This window comes from Prionailurus bengalensis, chromosome E3, assembly GCF_016509475.1.
Source record: "Prionailurus bengalensis isolate Pbe53 chromosome E3, Fcat_Pben_1.1_paternal_pri, whole genome shotgun sequence".
NCBI classification, from domain to species: domain Eukaryota; kingdom Metazoa; phylum Chordata; class Mammalia; order Carnivora; family Felidae; genus Prionailurus; species Prionailurus bengalensis.
In genome coordinates, this window is record NC_057357.1 from 32,363,148 (window position 1) to 32,384,611 (window position 21,464).

General features: G+C 59.8%; 1 protein-coding gene across 1 annotated transcript in view; it reads left to right on the plus strand.

The window, feature by feature from the left end:
• The window catches only part of LOC122471172, a 162,175-nt gene that overhangs the window by 126,770 nt on the left and 13,941 nt on the right, over positions 1–21,464 (plus strand). Inside the window, exons 53-68 of the mRNA XM_043559463.1 lie at positions 1,820–1,957; positions 3,240–3,402; positions 5,522–5,643; positions 6,272–6,412; positions 7,863–7,976; positions 8,073–8,201; positions 8,749–8,910; positions 11,039–11,203; positions 13,891–14,059; positions 14,426–14,610; positions 14,837–14,929; positions 15,106–15,310; positions 16,389–16,528; positions 16,610–16,707; positions 19,703–19,884; positions 21,211–21,416. Of these exons, the coding sequence (XP_043415398.1) occupies positions 1,820–1,957; positions 3,240–3,402; positions 5,522–5,643; positions 6,272–6,412; positions 7,863–7,976; positions 8,073–8,201; positions 8,749–8,910; positions 11,039–11,203; positions 13,891–14,059; positions 14,426–14,610; positions 14,837–14,929; positions 15,106–15,310; positions 16,389–16,528; positions 16,610–16,707; positions 19,703–19,884; positions 21,211–21,416 (2,412 nt within the window). The remainder of the gene's footprint in view (positions 1–1,819; positions 1,958–3,239; positions 3,403–5,521; positions 5,644–6,271; positions 6,413–7,862; positions 7,977–8,072; positions 8,202–8,748; positions 8,911–11,038; positions 11,204–13,890; positions 14,060–14,425; positions 14,611–14,836; positions 14,930–15,105; positions 15,311–16,388; positions 16,529–16,609; positions 16,708–19,702; positions 19,885–21,210; positions 21,417–21,464) is intronic.

Sequence of the window (21,464 nt, forward strand, 5' to 3'; positions counted from 1 at the left end):
AACATGATGTAGTAATATTATGATTTAATATGTAGTCCGTAATAAAATTTCCTAGTTACTCCAATAATGTTCTTTCAAGCTGGGTTTTTAAAAAATTTGTTTGTTTTCAGTTTCTTTTAAATCTAGGACCTTCTGCAGGATCACCAGGGGTCCTTAGTTGTTCTTTTTGATTTCTTAATCTGGAACAGAGGTCTGCAGACCTTAGGAGCCAGATAGTAAATATTTTCGCCTTTACACCCAATATGGTCTCTGTTGCAATGCTCAGTGCTGTCACTGTAACAAAAAAGCAGCCATGGACAATATGTAAATAAGTGGGTGTGGCTGTGTTACAATAAAACGTTATTTACACAATCAAGTGGTGAGCCAAATTTGGCCCAAAGCGGACCCCTGATCTAGAAATTTTTCTCCTGCCCAGTACCTGTTCCCCCCGCCAATATTTTTACTATTAACCTTTTCAGACACTGGAAAATGAAAGCAGTTTTGTAGTGAACATCCACATACCCAGTGCCTAGATTTCCTTACTCCTGGTTCACTCCTCTTGCTTTATCAGATAGCTCCCCATCCAGCTGAGTTTTTGACACATTTCAAAGTAAGTTGCAGAGGTTGATATACTTCCCCCTAAGCAGGAAAAGCCCCGCACTGACAGTTGTGAAGTTTCCAGGCAGTTATTTTGCAAAACTCCTCCATCGGGATTTGTCAGATTCTTTGTTCAAGACGAGATCTGGGTTGAATGTTTTGACAGGGGTACTGCTAATCTGCAGAGCTCTTCAAAAATACCAGTTTGGGGGCACCTGGGTAGCTCAGTCATTTGAGCATCCAACTCTTCATTTCAGCGCAGGTCATGATCCTGGGGTCATGGCATCAGGCCCCACATCGGGCTCTGCGCTGAATGTGGAGCCTGCTTAGGATTCTCTCTCTCTGTCTGCCCTCCACCCCTGCTTGCATGCAGGCTTTCTCTCTCTTGCTCTCTCTCTGTGTCTCTCTCAAAGAAAATACATTTTAAAATACCAGTCTTTCCACCCTGTTCCCGGAGGTTCTGTTTTTACAAGCGGCGGGTAGGAACCCAGAATCTCTATCTGCGGCTAATGCCCTAAGTGATTCGGTGGTGTAGCCAGTCTGGAAGATGGCACATTATTTCATACGCTTTTTGCAGCACATTAATAAAAATTTCATCATCCCGGTTATTATCTCCGGTTAGAAAGCAGAGACTCGATTGGTTTAGGAACTAGCCAGGGGTCATCCACCCCACGTGACAGCCGTGGAGCCAGAATGGGCATCTGCTGTCCCTGCCTGTGCCCAGTTTCCTGCGCTAGACTGCCCCCTGCTGTCCACAACACTAATGCCACCACAATTCTTGCCTGATGGCCCCGGGATAGTAGCTGCCTTCAAGTGCGTGTTACAGCACTAAGGGCTTGGAGAGGTGGTTGTCATGGGCACACCTGGTAGCCTCGGCCGGGGCTCAGGACCCTCATCTCCTCAGACTTCGTCCAGCCCAGGAAGCTGCGGGTGTCTTGGGCCCAACCCTACAGCCTGGAGCCGGGATCCACCTGAACGTTCCATCAGAAACCAATGGGGCGGGCACCCGGGTGGCTCAGTGGTTAGGCGTCCAACTTTGGCTCGGGTCATGTTCTCACCGTTGGTGGGTTCAAGTCCTGCGTTAGGCTCTGTGCGGACAGCTCGGAGCCTGGAGCCTGCTTTGGCTTCTGGGTCTCCCTCTCTCTCTGCCCCTTTCCCACTCATGGTCTGTCTCTCAAAAATAAATATTAAAAAAAATAAAGGAAACTAATGAGGAAATCTCTCCCCTGCTTCTCTGACCCAGCTACAGTACTCCGAGCATGAGGCCGGGAGCGCGATTTTCGTGGCGGTGGAAGAGCATCATTTCCACGTGGGCACCAGGGTGGTGACCGCGAAGGCCAGTGTCACCAACATCATCAGGCTGGAACAGACCTTCCCCCAGGTGCATGGAGGGCAGCCGGGGCCGGCTGGGGGGGCTCTTGGGGCGGCCCTTCGAGAAAAGAGGAATTGTCACGGGCTGTGAAGTAGGCGAGACTCGCTGGAATGGATCGGCAGCTGGTCTCTGTGTCTGTCCCTTCCTCCCTGTCTCCTTCCCTTGCACGTTATTTATTGAGCCCCTACTAGGGTCCAGCACAGGCAGGTCCTAGAAGCAGAGGACATCGCCTGGAATAGGATTGGTGGATCCTTCCTCTCATCCAGTGTCCATCCGGTGGGGTGATTGGCCCCCCCAAAATTGCATAAATAAGTAAGAAAATACTCCAGATGGTGATACATACTATAGAGAAAAGAAAATGGGGTGATAGCGGGGGAGCTCTTTAGGGGGCCAGGAAACCCTCACAAAGAAGCTGACATTTGAGCTAGCCCCAGATGACAAGCAAGTGTTGGCCGTCTGAAAATCTGGTGGAAAAGCCTTCCAGGCAGAGGGAAGAGCACATACAAAGGTCCTGGGGGCAGGAATGAGTTGGGATGTTTGAGGAGTGGCCACCGGGCTGGAGTAGAGTGGGGGAGTATGGATGCGGTAGGAGGTCGTAGGGGTCCGATCGCGTAGGCTCCTGGCAAGCCTCAGGGAGGAGTTTGGATTTAGTTCTCTGTGAAATTGGAAGCCTTTGAGGATGTGGTCCAAGCGATGATTTCAGATCCTTCCGGCTGCTGCATGGGAAGGGACCTACAGGGGGCAGCAGAGACAGCAGGGAGTCCTCCGCCCGGCAGGGAGTAAGGGGGGTCTTGCATCAGGGTGGGGCAGTTAACTTCCTCCCCCGATGCTCAGCACTGGGTCTGGAACATGATGCCTGCTCACTGAGTGTTTGAGCAACCCTTGCTGCAAACCACAGCAGCTCCCACGTGGCAGTGCCCGCAGGTCAGCCCCGGGCTGGCAGAGGTTGGCCTTGGGACTCTCATCCCCTCTCATAGACGGGGAAACTGAAGCTCAGAGAAGTTAGGGGACTGACCCAGGGCCACACAGCTTGGAAGGGGAGCTGAGAGGTGGTGTCCTTTTTACGGGGCCATGCGGCGTCTTGTGTCGTGCTCTACCCCTCCACCACGTTGTCTGCCCATCCTCCGGGAGCCTTTGGCTTTCTCGCTTCCTGATGTCTCTGGCAGCCCCTAAACTGTTCATGCCCCATGAATGTTCCCTGTCTTTCTTCTTCCAAAAGTGCTTCTTTTCTACCCCAAGCAGCAACGTGGACCAGGTTGTCCAGTGACCCGGTGCTGTCTTTCTCTTCCAGTTCAGCACCCTTCCTGGGGAGCTGGTCCTGCAGACCTCGTACGAGAGAGCCCGTGGGACCCGCACCCTGCACCAGACACTTCTGTGGGATGACCAGGTGGTGACCCTCCACGGGAGCCTCTCTGGGTCCTTCCCCAGACCCCCAGGGAATCTCAGCCTCCAGGGTGAGTGTCTGAGAGGCCGCTGACGGGGGTGGCCGGTTCACTCGCTCCACGAACCATCCTCGAATGCTTGCTTAACCCAGATGCTGTTCCAGGCACTGGGGGATCCGTCCGGAAATAAGATGGCCCAGGTCCCTGCCTGCAGGGAGAGAGGCGGTGTGCAGGGATGCGAATGTGAGGAAAAGCCTATCAGAGTGTGTCTGAGAGCGAGAAGGGTTTCATTTGGGGGTGTGGGGTTCCTGTGGGTGGGGCAGCCTAGGAAGGCCCATGTGACAAGGTAATGTCCAAGCTGAGCCCTGAATGATGAGAAGGAGCTGGCTGTGGTGAAGATCTGAGGAGGGGCATCGAGAGGAAAAGGAAAAGCATGTGCAAAGGCCCTGAGGTGGGAATAAGACTGGAGTGCTAGAGCAACAGCAGCGAGGCCAGAGTGGCCCGAGTGCACTGAAGGGGGAGCGAGGGGTGCAGACAGGCGGGCGGCCCCAGGGACCCCAGCCACGCAGGGCCCCAGCCCCGAGCCCGGAGTTACGGTTCCCCTGAGTGTGATAAGACAGGGTGTGTGGAAGGTGGGGCAGCCCCGAGCATTCCCAGGGGGTTCAGAGCTGAGGCTGAGAGTTGGCAGGGGAGGTGAGTGCTGTCCCACAGAAGCCCCAGTGACGGCACCTGCGTCCCCCGAGGTCCTCCAGCAAATAGCCCCCTGGAAGGGACTGTGAGGTCACACAGGCTGTCAGTTTACACAGAGCAGAGCCCGACCTGCAGGCCTGCCAAGCGGGCGACACAATGCAGACCCCGGTCCCGGGGCCACCGCCTGCTGGGTGGTCTGATGGAATCTCCCCAGGGTCACAGTTGCCACACGTGTGCCCTGCAAGGCAGATGAAATGCATTGATCCTCAATAAGCTGAGGCAGTGTGTGTGTGTGTGTGTGTGTGTGTGTGTGTGTGTGTGTGCAGGGGGTGCGTGGGTGCATGCAGGGGGTGCATGGTTGGGCTGGGCAGCCTGAGGACCCTGCTCTGTGGGTACAGAGCATGGGAGTCAGGGGGTCAGAGTGTGGGAAGGAGGGTTAGGGCTCTGAGTGCGGGGCCCATGAACGTGGTCGGCGTTCTCTAGACTAATGACCTGATGGCTCCTTGAGAAGCACCTAGTGGCACCGTCTCTGGGCACAGCTCCCAGGAGCCTGTGTAGGAACAGGTGGCACCCTTCTATCGAGTTCAGAGGGCCACTGTCTCCCGTGGAGTCTCAGGTGACTCTTGCTCATGGGTCAGAGAAGACAGGGCCAACCGGTGGCCTCACAAGATGGGGTCAAGTGTTGCAAGAGGTCCGGGCAGCTAGACTTAGTCTAGGGGGTGAAGGAAGAAAGTCTAGGGCAGGGAGACTGCCTGGTGTGAGGCCTCAGCTATGGAGATGCCTCCATGTCTCACCCTAGAACAGAATGCGAGTAGAGGCCAGCTGACCGTGGGCCGGGTGGGTGCGGGGCATTCAAAAGGAGCACAGGTCACCCCTGAGTGTGAGGAATGTTGGGTGGCAGGTGGCCCAGGCAGCCTTTGGTGAGTGACAACCGTCCCCAAACTCACTGGTTTCTACCAGAAAGCATCAGGTTGGGCACAGGCTGCTGCTGACCTGGGCTGGGCTCTCCAACTCTCTCGGGGGGCTGGCTCCCGGCAGATCTAGGACCGCCTCGGCTGGGAGACCCAGGTGCTGCCTATGTGCGGTCACCATCCAGCAGGCCAGCCTGGGTTCCCTCTTGTGGTGCCTGGGCAGGTTCCCAGGGAGCGAGTGGGAGCTGAGGCCTCTCGAAGCCTGGGCTGGGATGTGGCAGCATCCCCTTCCCCAACTCCTATTAATAAGTCTCAAGGCCCAGGTTCGAGGGCTGCACCTCTTGATGCAGGAGGTGCTGAGTCTCCCTGCAAAGCGGGGAGGGGAGATTTGGGGCTCTCACAGGGATGGGGGGGTGGGGGCGGGTGCGTTGAGTGGTGGGTGGTGGGTGACCCAGTGAAGGTGTAGCTTCTGAATTTTGTGTGGATTACCTGAGCACGTGGCCCCCAAGTGGCCACCTTGCCCGAGGTGGTCGCTGTGTCTGCTGAGATCCCCCTGGGGCCTCTCCGCCCCTCCCTGTGCCCCCACCCAGTGGAGCTCACGCACCAGCTGCCCCTCTCCCTGCCGCGACACTGCAGTCTCAGCCTGTCCTCTGAGCATTCACGACGTGGACGCCGGGACCACCTGGCCGTGGGCTGGGATGGCAAGGACCAGGTGGGTGGCTGGGTTGGAAGGAGACCCCGGGAACTCTACCAGGCCTGTAGGCTGAGCAGGACCCTCGGGGCCCAGGCCTGCCCAAGGAGCCTTACTCGGGCCAACCCAGTTGGTTCCAGGCCCCAAGAGACCGTGGGAAAGGCGCGGGGTGGGGAATGGAACCTGGGTTCCAGCCACACCTGAGCGACAACAGGGAAACCAGTGGTGAATGCACAGGGAAGGCTTATCATGTGCCGGGCACGGCAGCCCCACGTTCCGATGGTGACACTGAACCTCAAGGAGGTATAGTGACTTCTCCGGAGTCACGGAGCTAGTGGAAGGCAGGGCTGCGATTCTAAGTCCTTGATGCCCCAGGCCCGTGTCTTCGTCACCATGTGTACCATTCTCTGCCCCATCTCTGTCCTCACTGTCCCTGCCTGCTCCTCCCGGGCCTCAACTTTGTCCTCTGCAAAACGGGCTGAATCTCGCCAAGCCCCGCCCCCCCCCCCCCCCCCAGAGTCCTGGGAGTTTTGTGCTCAGAGCCAGCTGCTCTCATGCCCTTTGACCTTGGAGAAGGTTGTCTGTACAGGGTGGGGAGGGGGATGCCCTTGTGGGCGAGGCCTCGGGCTCAGCCTGTCCCCCTCCCCAGGTGGTGGTCTCCTCCTCTCTGCAGTTGGGGAGGGACAAGCTGGCCGCCCGCCTGGCCCTGGCTCAGCCCTTCAACCTCTCCTGGTCGTGCATGGAGGCCAGCGGCCTTGCTGAGAGCAGGGGTGGCAAGGAGAGCTGGCAGGTGAGTGGGGTCATCCGAGGTGCCTGTCATGTGGTCTTGGTGGTTGGCGAGCTGCATGGCTGAGCTGGGGGTGGGGTGGGCAGGGGGAGAAGGTTCTGCCTGTCTACCGGTGTGAAGGACTCCTCCAGAATCACAGATTCCTGAAATTTGGGACCCTGAGAGGTCCTTTGGTCATTCATTCCCTTAGCAGTACTTTATTAAACACCTACTACATGCCAGGTAGTGTGTGAGACCTACAGTGCTGCATTTAAAGAGCTTACAAGCGTGTCTGACTCATCATTTATATGTTTGCTTGTTTAGTCAGAAACTGCAGGGGGATATGGGCAGGGCAGCTCGACTCCTCAACCAGCTGGGTGGCCTTGGGCAGCTCATGGACCCTCTCTGAGCCTCAGTTGTTTCAGCTGTGAAACGGAAAACAGTAGACGAGTGTGTGTAGACAGTAGACAGCATGTTGCAGGCCGAAGACCCTGTCTAAAATTCAAACAAATGAATGAGGAAAAATTAAGAGTTGTGACAAGCACTCTGAAGAAAGCAGAGAGGAGGCTGAGATAGAGACTAATTAGATGGGGTGGTCAGTGAGGGCCTCCTGGAGGAAGTGGTTTGTCAGCTGAGGACGCACAAGCGAGAGGGAGCCACCTTGTGACAAGCTGGAGGAATAGCATTTTGGGTATAGAGGGGGGACAGCAAGTGCAAAGGTCCTGAGGTGGGAACAGGCTGGGGTGCTTCGAAAAGGGCCAGAGGCAATTAGGCTGGAACAGAGTAAGTGACAGGACAGGTGCCGGGAGATAGCAGCTGAGGACCCCTGCCTTGGGCGGCCTCCGCTGCCATAACAAAACACTGCAGGCTAGATAGTGTCTGTCGCTTAAAACAAAAATTTACGTCTCCCACTTCCAGAGGCTAGAAGTCCACAATCAAGGGTCCAGCTTGGTCAGGTCCCGGCGAGACCTCTCTTGCTGGCTTGCAGCCTTCCGTGTCCTCATGTGCCAGGGAGAGAGCTCTCTGGAGTCTGTGGTTACAGGAGCACTGGTTCCACCATGAGGCCCGCCTCACGACCTCCCGTCAGCCCCGCTTCCTCCTGACATCACAGGGGGGCGAGCGCTTCAGTGGGAAGATTAGGGGAGCGGGGCGCACACTGAGTCCAGAGCAGCCCCAGAGGCCCTGAGTCGGGGGGGCTCCGATTTCCTTCTGGAAAGGGCAAGTCTGGATGTTGGCAATGAGGTGTCTTGCATCGAAATACTTGCAGCTTCCTCGTCGGGCGTGGCTCTGAGTTCTTGCAGCCCCGGCGGGATAGGCAGGGGCAGGACTTTGTCTCCAGTTCCCTGCTTCATCCCCTAGAGTGGTGGGCAGGGGGCCACCCTCCCTCTCCCCGCCCCCCGCCCCTGCAGCGCACACACACACAGAACATCCTCTTCCCCTTCCCACCCCCCTCACCGGCCTCTATCTGATGCAGGTGCAGCTGGCCTTGGACAGAGGGCAGCCCGTGACCTTGCACCTCACCTGGGCTGACAGGTCCTCGGGGTACGATACCATCTGGGACGGCTGCCTGGCCGCCTCCCCGGGGCAGGTAGGCCTTGGTGGGACTGCCACGTCGAGCGCGGGCCTTTCCCTGACTCTGGGCCCCTGTGCTGGCCCTGAGTCACATACTCCATCCTCTTGTCAGTTCCGGGCCACATGGGGCCTGGGCGCCCTCAGGGCCTGTGGGGCCTTGACACAGACCACGGCCGTGTTCAGCGAGCAGCTCGACCTGTCCTGGGACCTAAGCCGGGTGCGGCAGAACCTGACCCATGAGGTGAGGCCTAGAAAGCCGGGTCCCAGGCAAGTACCCACAGGGCGGCCCCATCTGCTATAGAAAGTGCCCGGCTCTGAAGCCATGTGGTCCTGGGTGCCAGGGCCGGCTGTGCTGTGGGACCATGAGTACCCATGTCTCCACAGTAAGCCTTGGTGTTCCCAACTGGAAAATGGGTGCAGTAGTTCTTCCCCGACTGGGGTATAGTGACAGCTCTGGGAGGTGAGGAAAGCAAGGCACCCAGCATGACGTGAGCCCTCGGAGCAGACACCGGGCCGTGGAGAAATGGGGACACCCGGCCCTGGAAGCCCACCGTGCTCCTTCTGGGGTCTCACACCCGCGTTCTGGCACCCCTAGGTCCAGCTCCCTTGGTGCCTCCAGCAGCCCTCATGCCCAGAGTATACGTGGCTGCTGTGGCTGACCGGGGCCATCATAGTGGGACTCAGGGCACCTGCTCCCCTCTTGTCAGGGTCTCCCGTCTGCAGCCGCCCGGGGCCTTTCCCTCCTCTACTGGGATGAGCCCCTGCCTCACGGGGCCGTGTCATTCCAGAGGCACTGGCCGTCCCGGCCAGACCAGATCCATGCGGACGTCATGCTAGAGCACGTCTTCACTGCCTCCTGCGCCACCCAGAGCTTCCGGGGAGAAGTGGAGACCGACTACAGCCACTGGCTACACCATTCCCTCCACCTGGGGCTCTGTGACCTGCCCAGGGTGAGTCCGTCCCAGGGAAGGGGCCCAGGGACCCATGGAGGGAGGGTGAGGAGAGAGGACAGCATCTGCAGAGTGCAGGGGTGTGTGTGAGGGCGCTGGGTGCCAGCGTCACCGCTGTGCCATTTGTCGGCCGGTTGACCACAGGCAGGGTCCATACTTTGAATGTTCGGTGATTCATCGGGGGAACAGAAGTTCTAGGTTCCGGTGTGTAGGGTGATTGTGAGGTTTAACACGTGACACAGGAAGAGGGTTTACACGTAAATGAAAGCTATGCTTAGTCTCATCGTTGTTAGAGGTAGGGTGCTGGGACCCCTTTCTCCCAACATTCTGCCTGAGTTTGTCAGCTGGTTGATTGGTCCTTCCTCCCATCCACCTACCCACCCTCCCATCCAGCAACCCACCTCTTCACCCACCCTGCTGTCCGTCCGTCGTCCATCCGTCCACCCATCCACCTACCCACTCAGCCACCTACCCAACCACCCAGCCGTCTACCCGCCCACCTACTCACCTACCCTTCTATCCATCCCTCCACCCACCCACCCACCTACTCACCAACCCTCCTGTCCATCCATCCGTACATCCATCCATCCATCCCCCCGCCCACCCACCCACTCACCTACCCTGCTATCCATCCCTCCATCCCTCCATTCCTCCACCCACCCATTCACCAACCCTCCTGTCCATCCGTCCATCTGTCCATCTATCCATCCACCCACCCACCTACCCTCTTGTCTCTCCATCCGTCTACTCACTCACCCACCTACCCTGCTGTCCATCCGTCTGTCCATCCATCCATCCACCCACCCACCCCCCTACTCACCTACCCTCCTGTCCGTCTGTCCATCCACCCACCCACCTACCTACCCTCCTGTCCATCCGTCTGTGCATCCATCCATCCACCCACCCACCCACCCACCTACTCACCTACTCTCCTGTCCATCTGTCCATCCATCCATCCACCCACTCACCCACCCACCTACCCTCCTGTCCGTCCATCTGTCCATCCACCCTCCCTCACACCCATCTCCTCACCTACTCTCCCGTCCATCCATCCATCTTCTCATCCATCCCAGGGTCAGGCTTTTTCATAACTGGCCAAATAGCAACGTTTTAGCTTTTCAAGCCATATGGTCTCTGTTACAGTTACTTAACTTTGCTGTCATAAATACGTGTAAACAAAAGAGCTCATTCTCTGCCGGTGTCTGGGGATGCGGGCCTGGTGGGGTACACTCTGGGCTGCAGAGTGGGGCCCACGTCTCCCCACTGCTGGGCCCAAGACCAAGAAAAGGGGGTTTAGATGAAGTCAGGGGGAGCAGGAACTAGGTCAGCTCAGTTGTCCAGTGACACAGACCTCCTGCCTGAGGGGTGACAGGGATTCTGGGAACAGCCTCTCCTCAGGGCAGAGTAGGGGTGGGGACGTGCTGGTAATCTGAAAAAGAGGTTCCCGAAATGTGCCGGTGACTTGCCGGGCAGGCCAAATTTGGCCCTTGAGCCGGTTTCCCAACCCCACTCATCCATTCATTCAGAGCATTGTGGGGTTCACTTACTCAAAGCCCTGTTCTAGGTGCAGGGACGAGGATGGTGAAAGGGGCAGACCAGATGCCCTACCCGCTGGAGCTCACACGCCCCTGGGTGGAAAAAGTTAAACAAGAGGCATGATAAGTACTCAGGCATGCTGAACGCTCTGAAGGAAGGAAGCAGGGAGAGAGGACACGGGATTGCAGAGGGGCCTCATTGACAAGCAAACTCTGTACAGGGAACCGCTAGTGCAAAGGCCCTGTGGCCAGATATGCTTAGGGTATTTGAGGAACATGGGGCAGCCCTTAGCAAGGAGGTGAGGTTAAGAAGATAATGCTGACCCATGGGTCAGGCCCAGGAGACCAGCTTTTCTTCTCAGGACAGTGGGAAGGCAGAGAGTTGTGAGCAAGGGGGTAGTGACTGATTTGCATTTTTATAGGGAGGTCTGGCTGTCAAGTGGAGGAGGGACTGGGGGCTGGCGCTGAACTGGAGGAAGGGAGACCCAATAGGCTACTGCGACAGCCCTGGTCATCTGGACCAGGGCTTGGTGGGGAGAGGAGACTGCTGCCCTTGTGCCCCCCGACCGCTAACACCCACCCTCTCGTCCCAGGCTCTCTCGGTCTCTGGGGAGCACACCCTGGGCCACGGTGAGCTCCTGCTTCGTTCCCACTGTCGGCTGGGCCTTGCCCCGGACCCAGACCATGGCCTACACCTCAGCCTGACCCTGCGCAACCACAGCAGGCCTCGGACACCAGACTTCTCCGGGGAGCTGGAGGTGGGTGGCCAGGTCAGGGCTGGCCGGCCCTGGGGTTGGGGGAGGAGGGTGCTCTTTATCCCTCTCTGGCTGGCGAGGCCACCACTGCTCCGCCGGCCCTGCCACCTAGTGGCCACTATCGGAACTGCAGGCTGTCACCCTGGTGGGGACCAGAGCTTCGCTGGGGGGTGGGACCCTCCAGCCTGTCCCCAGCCCTGGGACAAAGCGGCTCCTCCCTTGCCCTGGCATCTGGCCCTCGCTGTAACTCAGAGGCAGTGGCTGGACTGTCTGGGTTTGAATCCCAGCCTACCCCTTTCCTCACAACTTGCTCCCCGTCTGTGCCTCAGTCTCCCCCCTGTAAAGTAGAGAGTAATAATTGCCCCTACCCTGCCTCCCATGGGGTTAACGCTGCAAGGACTGGAAACGTTAATACGTGTAGATCACTTAGCGCAGCACCTGGAGGAAGCAGTCGCTAAGTACCAGCGATTGTTACATCGGCCCAGCGTCCTTGCCCTCCTTCGGCCAGCGACACGGGAAGGGAGGAAGGGGCGGAGGTGTGGCCGATGCCCGCTGTGCCCCCACAGGCTGAGCGGTCTCGGGAGGGGACCTCTCTGAGCCCTGTCTCCTCGTCTGTAAGCGGGGAGCCAGACACACATCACAGGGTAGTTGGTCGGGTTGCGGGCACCCCCTCCCTCTGCCCGCTTAGCAAAGGCACACAGTAGGTGCTCAGTCCCTGCTGCCAGCTGCCCGCCTCTGCGTCTCCCTGGCTGAGCGAACTCGACTCCGTGACCTTCCTTCTTCTGACCTCGTTGCCTCCTCTGCCCACTGGGAGCAAATCCCACCCCCTCTGCCGAGTGGGGTGCACAGTGCGCGCGCCCAGTAGGTGCTCGTGAGATGGGTGTTTCCTTCCGGCATCCGGAGCCGATCGAGGAAGGCATTTCTGCTTGTGGAGCTCGCTTGGCCTCTGTGCCCACACACAGCCGCGCGGCTGGTTCAGGAGAGCTTTGCTTTCTGAGGTTGTCCGAGCTGACTCCTTGTTTCCCTGCTCCCCAGCCAGGCCCCTGGCTGCTCCCGTGTCTGTAATCCCGGTGCTCCAAGGCCTGCCTCTCACAGCTGGAGGTCGGGGAGTGAGCCACTCGCCCCATCTGGGGGTCCATGGGGTGGATAGAAGCCTTTTCCAGCCTTGTTTGGTTCTCATGCCAACACGGAGGCCCCTGTGCAGAGGGGGGACAGATTGAGGAGGTCGGGTACTCACCCCGGCAGCATCGGAGGGGCCCTCACCAGCCAGTGACAGCGACAGGGACAGTGGCAGGGTGGAGCTCGGCAGGAGGCCATCTGGGACAGAGGCCCCAAGTACGGTCTGCAGATTTCCCGCCCCCCCCCCCCCCCCCCCCCCCCCCCCCAGCTCCCTCGTGCACTCTGAAACCTCGTCAGGATTCTGGGCTCTGCCCTACCCGCTTGGAATCCTCAGGGACAGATTCTCTGGAACCTGCCCGTTAGTGAGCCCCTGATTCCTCGACCTTCCCGACAGCTTACCCCCAGCTCGGTGACCAAACACAACAGAAATGGTTTCTCTCACGGTTCTAGAAGCGAGAAGTCTAAAATGAAGGCATCCACAAGGCCTTGCCCCCACCAGAAGCTCCAGGGAACTACCCCTCCTGGCCTCTTCCAGCTTCTGGAGGTTTCTGGCGGCTTCTGGCAGTCCTTGGCATTCCTGCCTCACGGCTGGGTCACTCCAGGCTCTGTCTCTTCACACGGCTGTCTTCTCAGGACCTCAGTCGTTGGGTTCAGGGCCCGACTTAATGCAGCACAACCTCGTCTTACTTTAGCACATCTGCGGAGACCCGATTTCCAAATGATCGCACATCCACGGGGTGAGACCTTGCACCCGTCTTTTTGAGGAACACGACTCAGCCAGGAACACACCTCCTGAACCCACATACACAGAGTAATTGCTGTTCCCACTAAGTCGAGAGAGCCCCCGTCCTACATCATTTTACAGATTCTGACACCGAGGCACCACCCTCAGGGATGTGTGGCTTGCCAGAGGCAGGGTCTCGACTAGAACACAGGGCAGCCACGTCCAGGCCAGAGGTGCCTCCCCTACTCCTAACCGGCCTCCCCCCTGCGGCTGTCCTCCTGGTCTGAGGGCCTCAGAGGCCTTGCCTGATGTTGCCACCCCCCACCCCCTGCCCATTCAAAACTCACCTGTCCCGAATCCCCCTCCCTCAAGACTTGGTGTCTCCAAGGGTCGGGATACACGGTCAGTGACTTCATCTTGTGCCACGGGCTCCCCACAACGTCTCCTTGATCTTGTGGAGACACTTGCGTGGTTCTCAGGCAATTTTGGAAAACATGGCCTGCAGGTGGAAACATCCAGGAATGTCCAAAATGCCAAGCCCCGGGCCACCCGGGTCAGTTAGGGTAGCATCTCTGGGGTGAGGCCTGGCACCGGGAATTTGTAAGCCTCGGGGATGGCGGGTGCCCCTGGCCTGTTAGGTCCCAGATATGGGTTGAATAGGTACTTTTTGCACTCGGTAGGGATTGGGAACCTCGTGGGGGGGGGGGGGGATGTACGTGGGGGTCCCAATATCCCTGGAGGTGTGGGGCAGGGGTGGCCACTGTCTTTGCCCTCCCTAGGCCCGGGGCTGGCAAGAGCCAGGGGCCGGGGCCGGGCTGCACGCTGCTCTGTGCCTTCCCGCCCCCAGATCCTCAGCCCCGAGGCTCAGCGGCTCGGCCTCCGGGGCCGGGTTTCCGCCCCGGCTTCTCGGTGTGTGGTCCAGCTGGAGGGAACCGTGGACGATGGCAACGCGAAAGCGAGTCTGTCGGTGTCCCGGGCCCGGGGCTGCCTCCAGGCCTCTGTGGCCCATGAGGAAGGTGAGTAGAGGCTGAGAGTATCTGTCAGGTCAGCCCCCGAGAGCACTGAGATTGGGGTGGTGAGAGCTCAGGAGTCAAGGAAACCCCGTTAGGACTTTGTGGCACCCCCCCCCCCGGGAGGTGACGATGAGCTTCCTGTGGCCACCTGTATGATGTCAGGAGGGGCTGGGAGAAGGGTCCAGATGGGCAGGACCCAGGTGGGTATGGGCTGGGGGATGAGAAAGAGACCAGGCCTCGGGAGGACTGGGAACTCTAGGGCCTGTGGGTGACGGAAAGCTCCAGAAGGCTGTGGGGAGGTGGAGTGGACAGCAGGGTGGCCACCGGGTGAGTCCTGGGGAGCAACAGCAGGCCCCTTCCTGGCTCCAGGGAGCCGACAGGAGAGCGTGGTGCTGCGGGCGTGTGCCCACGGGCGGATGGCTGAGGCCGAGGTGCTGCTCCAGGACAGCGGGCGGCCCGTCCAGCCACTGGGACGCCTGACCCTGCAGGCTGCCAACCAGAGTGTCCACCTGGAGGCGCACGGCTGCCCGGGGACCCTGCTGGGCCGTGTGGAGGTGAGACGGCCGGGCAGCGGGGGGCGTGAGGGATGCTGTTGTCTCTGGGACCGAGGACACAGAGCCGCTGGACCCTGAAAGGGCCCAACAGTGCCGAGGAAGTCAGAGGAGGCCCCGTAGTGTGTGGATGCATCCTGGGGCCCCGTCACAGGCCCTGAGAACCTCCTACGCGCCCCTGTCCTGCGGAGCCCCCTGGAGCCCCCAGCCCATCCCTCTGTGCCCGCAGCCTAGTGTGGCAGCTATTGGGTCCCAAGTGCAAGCCCAGCTGGAGAAGAGGATGCGAGGCTTGGACGCCTACGTGGAAACGTTCCGGCGCCTGGTGGGTAGACTGCTGGGGTGTCGGGGACACGGAGAACAGGAGGCTCTGTGCGGAGACAGCCACCCCTCTCCCCCCGGCGCCCATCCCCTGCCCTCTGCTCACCAGACGTGAGAATCTCCTGGAGTGCCGCGTGCCCCAGACCCTTGCCCTGATCCTGCCCCAATTTCCCCACGCAGGTGCAGCCGGCGGGCCCCCTGGACGGTGTGGCGGGCCCCCTCCTACAGTTGTCACGTGTGGGGCTGGGAGCCGTGCGGGCAGGTGGCCGGGCCGTGGCCGCCCTGTGGGGCCAGAGCCGGGCCCGGCAGGCGCTGACGCACCACTTGCCGCTCTACCTGGAGAGGCTGCAGGCGGGGCTGGAGCAGCTGCGGAAGGAGGTGGAACGTGAGTGCAGGAGGGGGGGCCTGACCCCGGAGCCCTCCCGGCCTGCTCGGTCTCCGGGACCTGCAGCCTTCACGTTGCCCGGGTGTGACCTCCGTGCTGTAGGTCTCCACGCTAATAGCCCTTATGCCTGATTTCTTTAGGGGACCGCTGCCCCCGTGTCTCCCATCCCCGCTGATTTCTTTGGAATACGCAGCTTTGTTTCTAGGTGGCCCACGGCTGTATGCTTCCAGAGCCGGTTCCTGGTTCTGTGATAAGTGCCTGCGGGGCTGTGTGGTTGAGGGTTCCTTCCCAGTTACTAAGCAGCCGCTGCCCCGATCACCCTCCGGGTTGATGCGGGGAACCTCTGGCCCCTCCTCGGGAAGCATCGGGGCTCACAGCTGGCCTTCTCTCCCACCCTGCTTATGTCTCTGCGTCAGAATCCCCACGGCCACCCCCAGGTTCGGTGGCTCGCTAGGCCTCAGTTCTCAGCATGTGGTTACAGCGAAAGCATGCAGAGCAAGATGGAGGAAGAGGTGCAGGGGCCAAGGCCCAGTGTGTGGGGGGGGAAGGGGCAACGAGGCACAAGCTTCCAGAATCTTCTCCCCAGGAGGTCACCTGGGCCACCCTTAATTCCGTCAACTTCGAGCTGGGCTGACATGTGTCTAACATCGTCCATCAGGAGAGCTCGTTGGAGACCTCGTACCCAGGGTTTTCTTTGGGGGCTGGTCACGTGGGTAGCCTTCTCTGGCACTTACCCCGCTTTGGGGCTGGGAGAAGCAAAGGGATATTCAGCACGAGCCACTTGTGTGCACAGCTGGGGCACAGCACGAGGCCCTCTTCCCGGTTCTGGGGGTGATGGCACCTCCCTAAAATCTGGGATCCCAGGTGCCAGCCAGGGGCTGACCTTGTGAACGGGACTCTCAGAGGGGAAGTCTCAGGCCCGCTAAGCCGGCTCTTGTCCAGGGTCCCTGGTGCCATCACCTAGTTTGCTGGAACAGGCCATGTTTCCTGCAGGCCTGGGTCTGGGTGCGGGCAATGGCATCTCGCCTGCCGTCGGGACTGCGGGGGCCTCACAGTGGGCGCTGGCTGCCTGTTGCAGGGCCCCTGGCCACGCTGAAGGAGGCTTACCTGGAGGTCACGCTGCGGCCCCTGGACGAGGTGTGGCAGGAGCGGGCCGAGTCCGCCATGCGGTGGTTGCGGGCCCTTGGGCCCAGGCCCATCGGGGCCGCCTTGGAGCTGGTGAGGCGGGGCGAGGGGGTGGGAGGCGGCCCTGCTAGGTGGCGGGAACCCTGATGGCTCTCGCCGCCCGCCCCCCCGCAGGCCACACGCCAGATGCTGTCTTGGGCCGAAGCCACTTTGTCACAGGCTCTGAGGAGGCTCTGCAAGCCTTTGCTGGATGTGTACAGCTTCTCGGCCAGGTACCTGGGCGTCTGTCCGTCCCTGCCTTCCTGCCCCGGGCTGGACACTGGGCTGAAACTCCCCGGGTCTCGTTTTTCCCTCAGGACAACCCTCCCAGGGACACGTTTGCGGTCCCGGTTTTACAGATGAGGAGATGGGCTGCTTCTTCGTTCCATAGATGTTTCAGGAACGCTTTCTCTGAGCAGGAGCTGTTCTAGGTGCTGCGTTCTAGTGAACGACCCCGATCCCTCCACAGTCTACCCCGGGGGGCTAGACTGAACATATAACTAGGTTATCTACACCAGGGGTCAGCCAACCTTTCCTCTAAAGGGCCCTGGAGTGAAGTGTTCAGGCTTCGTGGGCCAGATGGTCTCTTGCTTAGTCTTTGTTTTGTGTTTCAAGAATCCTTTAAAACCTAAAAGCCCTTGTTAGCTTGCAGGCTGTTCAGAAACGGGACACAGACTGGATCTGACCCCTGACCCATGGTTTCCCAGCCTCTGATTTGGTGTGTTAGGTGGTAAATGCTAGAGGCGGGGGGAAATAAAAAGGCTTGACAAGTGGGTTGGGGGTGCATTTGAAGTGGTGCAGCCATGGTCTGCTTCAAGGAGAAGGTAGCATTTGGACAAGGGCTGGAAGGAGCTGGGGTGGTGAGCCATGGACATCATGGGAAGAGTTCCAGGCAGAGGGCACAGTCAGTGCAAAGGCCCGGGGGTGGGAATGTGCCCTGCCTGTTGGAGGAATATGGAGGAAGCCAGGCTGGAGTACAGGGTGTAAGAGCCTGAGAGGTGACAGGGACCCAGGAAGCCTGGGGCCTTTGTGAGGACTTGGGCGTCTCCTCTGAGATGGGAACGCACAGAAGATTTTGAGCTGAGGAAAGACATGATCTGTATCCCCTTTCGAAAGATCCCTGTGGTCCTGGTGTTGAGACTAAAGATATGGGGGCAGGGGAGTGGTGTGGATACAGGTGGGGAGCCCAGTAAAGAGTCGTCACTTAAGGGCACCTGGGGGGACTCAGTCGGTTGAGCATCCGACTCTTGATCTCAGGATTGTGAGTTCAAGTCCCGCGTGAGGCTCCGTACTGTTCGTGAGGCCTACTTAAAAAAGAGAAAAAAAGTGGTTGTTTCTTGGTGGCTGACCAGGCGAGACAGGACGGTGGCTCCGCTGAGCAGTGGTAGCCGTGGAGGGCTGGGACGTGTCAGAGTCTGGATGTGGGTTAAGGTCAGGTCTGTAGATTGGAGGACGAGATTGCATCTGGGGTGGAACAGTGCTGAGGGTTTTGGCCTTGGTTTGGCAAGATGGAGAGTCCGTTTATGGAGCAATGGGGCATGAGCGGTGGAAAGCCCATCGGGGCTTTTTTCGTTTCCTGTTGCTGCTGTAGCACATCACCCACCAATTGGGTGGCTTGAGACAACACAGCTTTGGGGCACCTGGGTGGCTCAGTCAGTTGAGCGTCTGACTTCATGGCCTCAGCCGATCTTGCAGTTTGTGAGTCCGAGCCCCGCGTCCGGCTTCCTGCTGTCAGCTCAGAGCCTCTGCCCCCCTCTGTGTGCCCCTCCCCTGCTTACGCTCTCCCCCAAAATAAATAGAACCACATGGATTTATGCTTGTACAGTTCTGGAAGTCTGAAGCCCGGAATCAGTTTAACCCACAGTCAGAATATGCTGACCCTGCCGGTTCCCCCCGTGGAGCCCCCGTGTCCTTGACCTCCTCCAGCAGCTGGAGGCCCCTGCACTGTGTGGCTCACCGCCCCTCCCTCCTGCTTTCTGACCTTTGTCCTTGTAGCTCCTGCTTCTGAGCCCCAGGCCTCCATTTTTGTGGTTCTGTCATGGTCCTCGGCTCCCCTGGATAATCCTTAACCCTGTCACACCTGCAAACTGTGTTCGGCCACATAAGTTACCGCAGTCCTAGGTCTCGGGCACTTGGATGTCTTTGGGGGCCTCTGTTCAGTGTACTCCACCAGAGTGGGGATAGGGGGCCATTCTGGACGTGTTGAGCTTGAGACCCCGTGGGGACTCCCAGCTGGAGGTGTCCAGCAGGCAGCTGATGGCCTGTGTCGTGCATCCAAGTTTGGGAATCATCAGAGAGGGACCGAGCCCGGGAGCAGCAGCAGAGGCCCGGCGTGTGCGTCCCTTCCCCTCACAGGCCGGGGGTGGGGGGGCCCATCTGTAGGGGGGTGTTTAGGGTGGCAGTGGCGCCCTTCTCCTAGGGCCAGCGGCCACACAGAGCATCCGGACCAGGGGAATGCTTGGACTTGAACGCACCTCTAACTTGGGCAGCGCTGGATCAGTCACTGCTTTGTGCCTCGGTTTCCCCTCCTGGGAACGCATGATGCTCCCACTGCCCTGGCTGTCAGTGTGGTTGCAATGCAAGCTGGCGGACGGAAGCTGCAACCCAGGGAGGGTGTCAGGTCGCGGGAGGAACGATGTCCCCAGTTGGGGTTGTTTGCACAGGGAAGGGGCTGTCTGGGGAGGTCCTGGCAACGGGTCACCCCTGGGTGCTTGTGCTGTAAAAAGGACTTCGGGGGTAGAAGGCCTTTGAGGCTGCTCCCTGCCTCAGGTCCCCTGGGCCCCGTGGGGGAGGAAAAAGTCCTGCACCCGCAGTGGAGGGTGTGAAGTTGTCCTTGTCCACGTCTAGCCCCAGTGCGATGAGACCTCTGTGCTCCTTCAGACCCCACAAGGTCGACCTGACCCCCTTTTCCATCCTGAGACAGTTTCAGGGTCTGCCCTTTCCTGTGTAATTCCCACAGTCCCCAGGGCTCTGATCCCCTGCTTCTCCAGTGCTCTTGCTGCCTCTGACCCCCCACCTTGCGGGGCCCCAGTGGTGGGCCCATCCATCCCTCGGGGTTCACACAGAGGTGCCCCCACCTGACCCAAGTCCACGTACGTCCTTCCGGTGAAGCCATCGTGTCTCTCCCGAGCCTGTCCCGCCCACCTCCACCTCTACCTCCACCTCCTTCCAGAAGCAAAGGCCCATCCGTCCGACTGGGGTCTCCCACCTCCCCCGTGCTCTTTCCAGGAACTGCTCGTTGCTGGTGACGCTGCCACTGTTGCCTGCAGGGGACGAGCCCCTGGCTGTGGCCCGGGTGACCGGCTACCTGGTGGAGAAACTGGTGCTGCCCTTCCGCGAGCTGTACGGGACCAACGTGCTGGCCGCGTACTACCGGCTCAAACACCGCCTGCTGCAGAGCCCCCATGAGTGTGAGTCTTGCGCCCCCCTCCTCCCCGCTCAGCCCCGCGCCCCTTGGGGTGCAGGGGCCGGACCCTGCAGGTGCAGACACGGGGCCGGGGGCCGGGGTGAGAGGAGCCATAGCTTGGTACTGCTGGGCCCGGAGGTTCCTGCGCTTCCCGAGGTCATCCTGGCCTCGAGCTGGGCTGCAGAGCCGGGCTTCTAGCCAGAGTTTGAAAGCCTGAGCCTGGACCCAAGGTGCAAGTGGGCCAAGTGGCTTGGGGCTCGAGGCCAGCTCCCTCCCACTGCACTGGGCTGGAGCCGCAGAAGGCAGACCTCCAGTTGGAATCGGAAGGCGGCTAATTGAGTCCAGACTGGGTCAGGCAGCGCCTGCAGTCGTGGGCGGTGCCGGCATCGGATGTGGTTGAGAGGGCTCGGGGCCCCTGGAGGACTTGGTTTCTCCCTCCGTCTGCCAAGGGGCGGTGACAGCTTGGCTCCCTCCTGTGGGTCACAGGCCCGGGTGCCCTTTGGGTGCACAATTCCTTGGTGCTGGGGCAGATCTGAAGTCCACGGGCAGGCGTGGCACCCGGGGCCTGGCGGGACTGGGATATCGGTACAGGTTCTTGCCACCACACAGGTTGGGGGGGGGGGGGTGCAGGGGTGCTTCCTGTGCAAGGCAGAGGTGAGGGAGGAGCCTCTGGGTCTGAGCTCCACCTGTGTGTGACCTTGGGCTGGCCTGTGACCTTCAGCTCGGAGAGCTGACAACGGGCTTTCGGGGCTTTTGTCCCCTCCTTGTGCGGCCGGGTGAGCCAGCAGCTGCCACGCCCAGGCCCCTGCCCCAGGGCGGTTCAGGGTGGATGGGTCAGGCCGTCCCCGCCCCCCCCCCCCCCATCAGCCGCCTTTGAAGAGGGCGGAGCCAGGCCCCGTGGTACCTGCCTTGTGTGGGACGGACCTTTGGCCACAGTCGTGTGTGTGTCGTTTTTTTAATGTAAGTCTGTTTTACAGTAGCTTCAGGGACACACAATTCACTTACTAAAGCATATGATTCTGGGGCTTTGAGTATATTCATAGGGATACACATCTGTCCCCACAGTCGATTTTAGAACATTTTCATTCCCTCAAACGACCCCACCTGCCATCTCTCAGCCATCACCTCCCCGCCCCAGCTTTACAAGGCTCGTGCACGTGTCAGTCCTTTGTTTCTTTTTACTGCTGACTGGGCTGCAGATGGCTCACTTCGGGGTGGCGGGCTGGGAAGAAGAGCTGGGGACAGACCCCTTTCTCCGTACGTGAGCTGCCCCAGAGGACACTGGCCCGAACTGGCCATCCTCACCTATCTGGCGACCTCTTCCTCCCAGACCATGCTGTGGTGGCCGGGGCCAGGCACGTGGTGACCTTCGATGGCCAGGTATGGAGCCTGGATGTCCACTGTGGGAGCCTGCTGCTGGCCAAGGATTTTGCTCACAACACCTTCTCGTTGACGCTAAATCGGGCCAGTTCAGGGCTCACATCCGTGTCAGTGCAGCTGAACCACACTTCCCTGGTGTTCTACCCCCGCCTGAAGGTGAGCCGTGCCGAGCGTGGGAGGAGCAGGGGCCCAGGGGGAGGACAC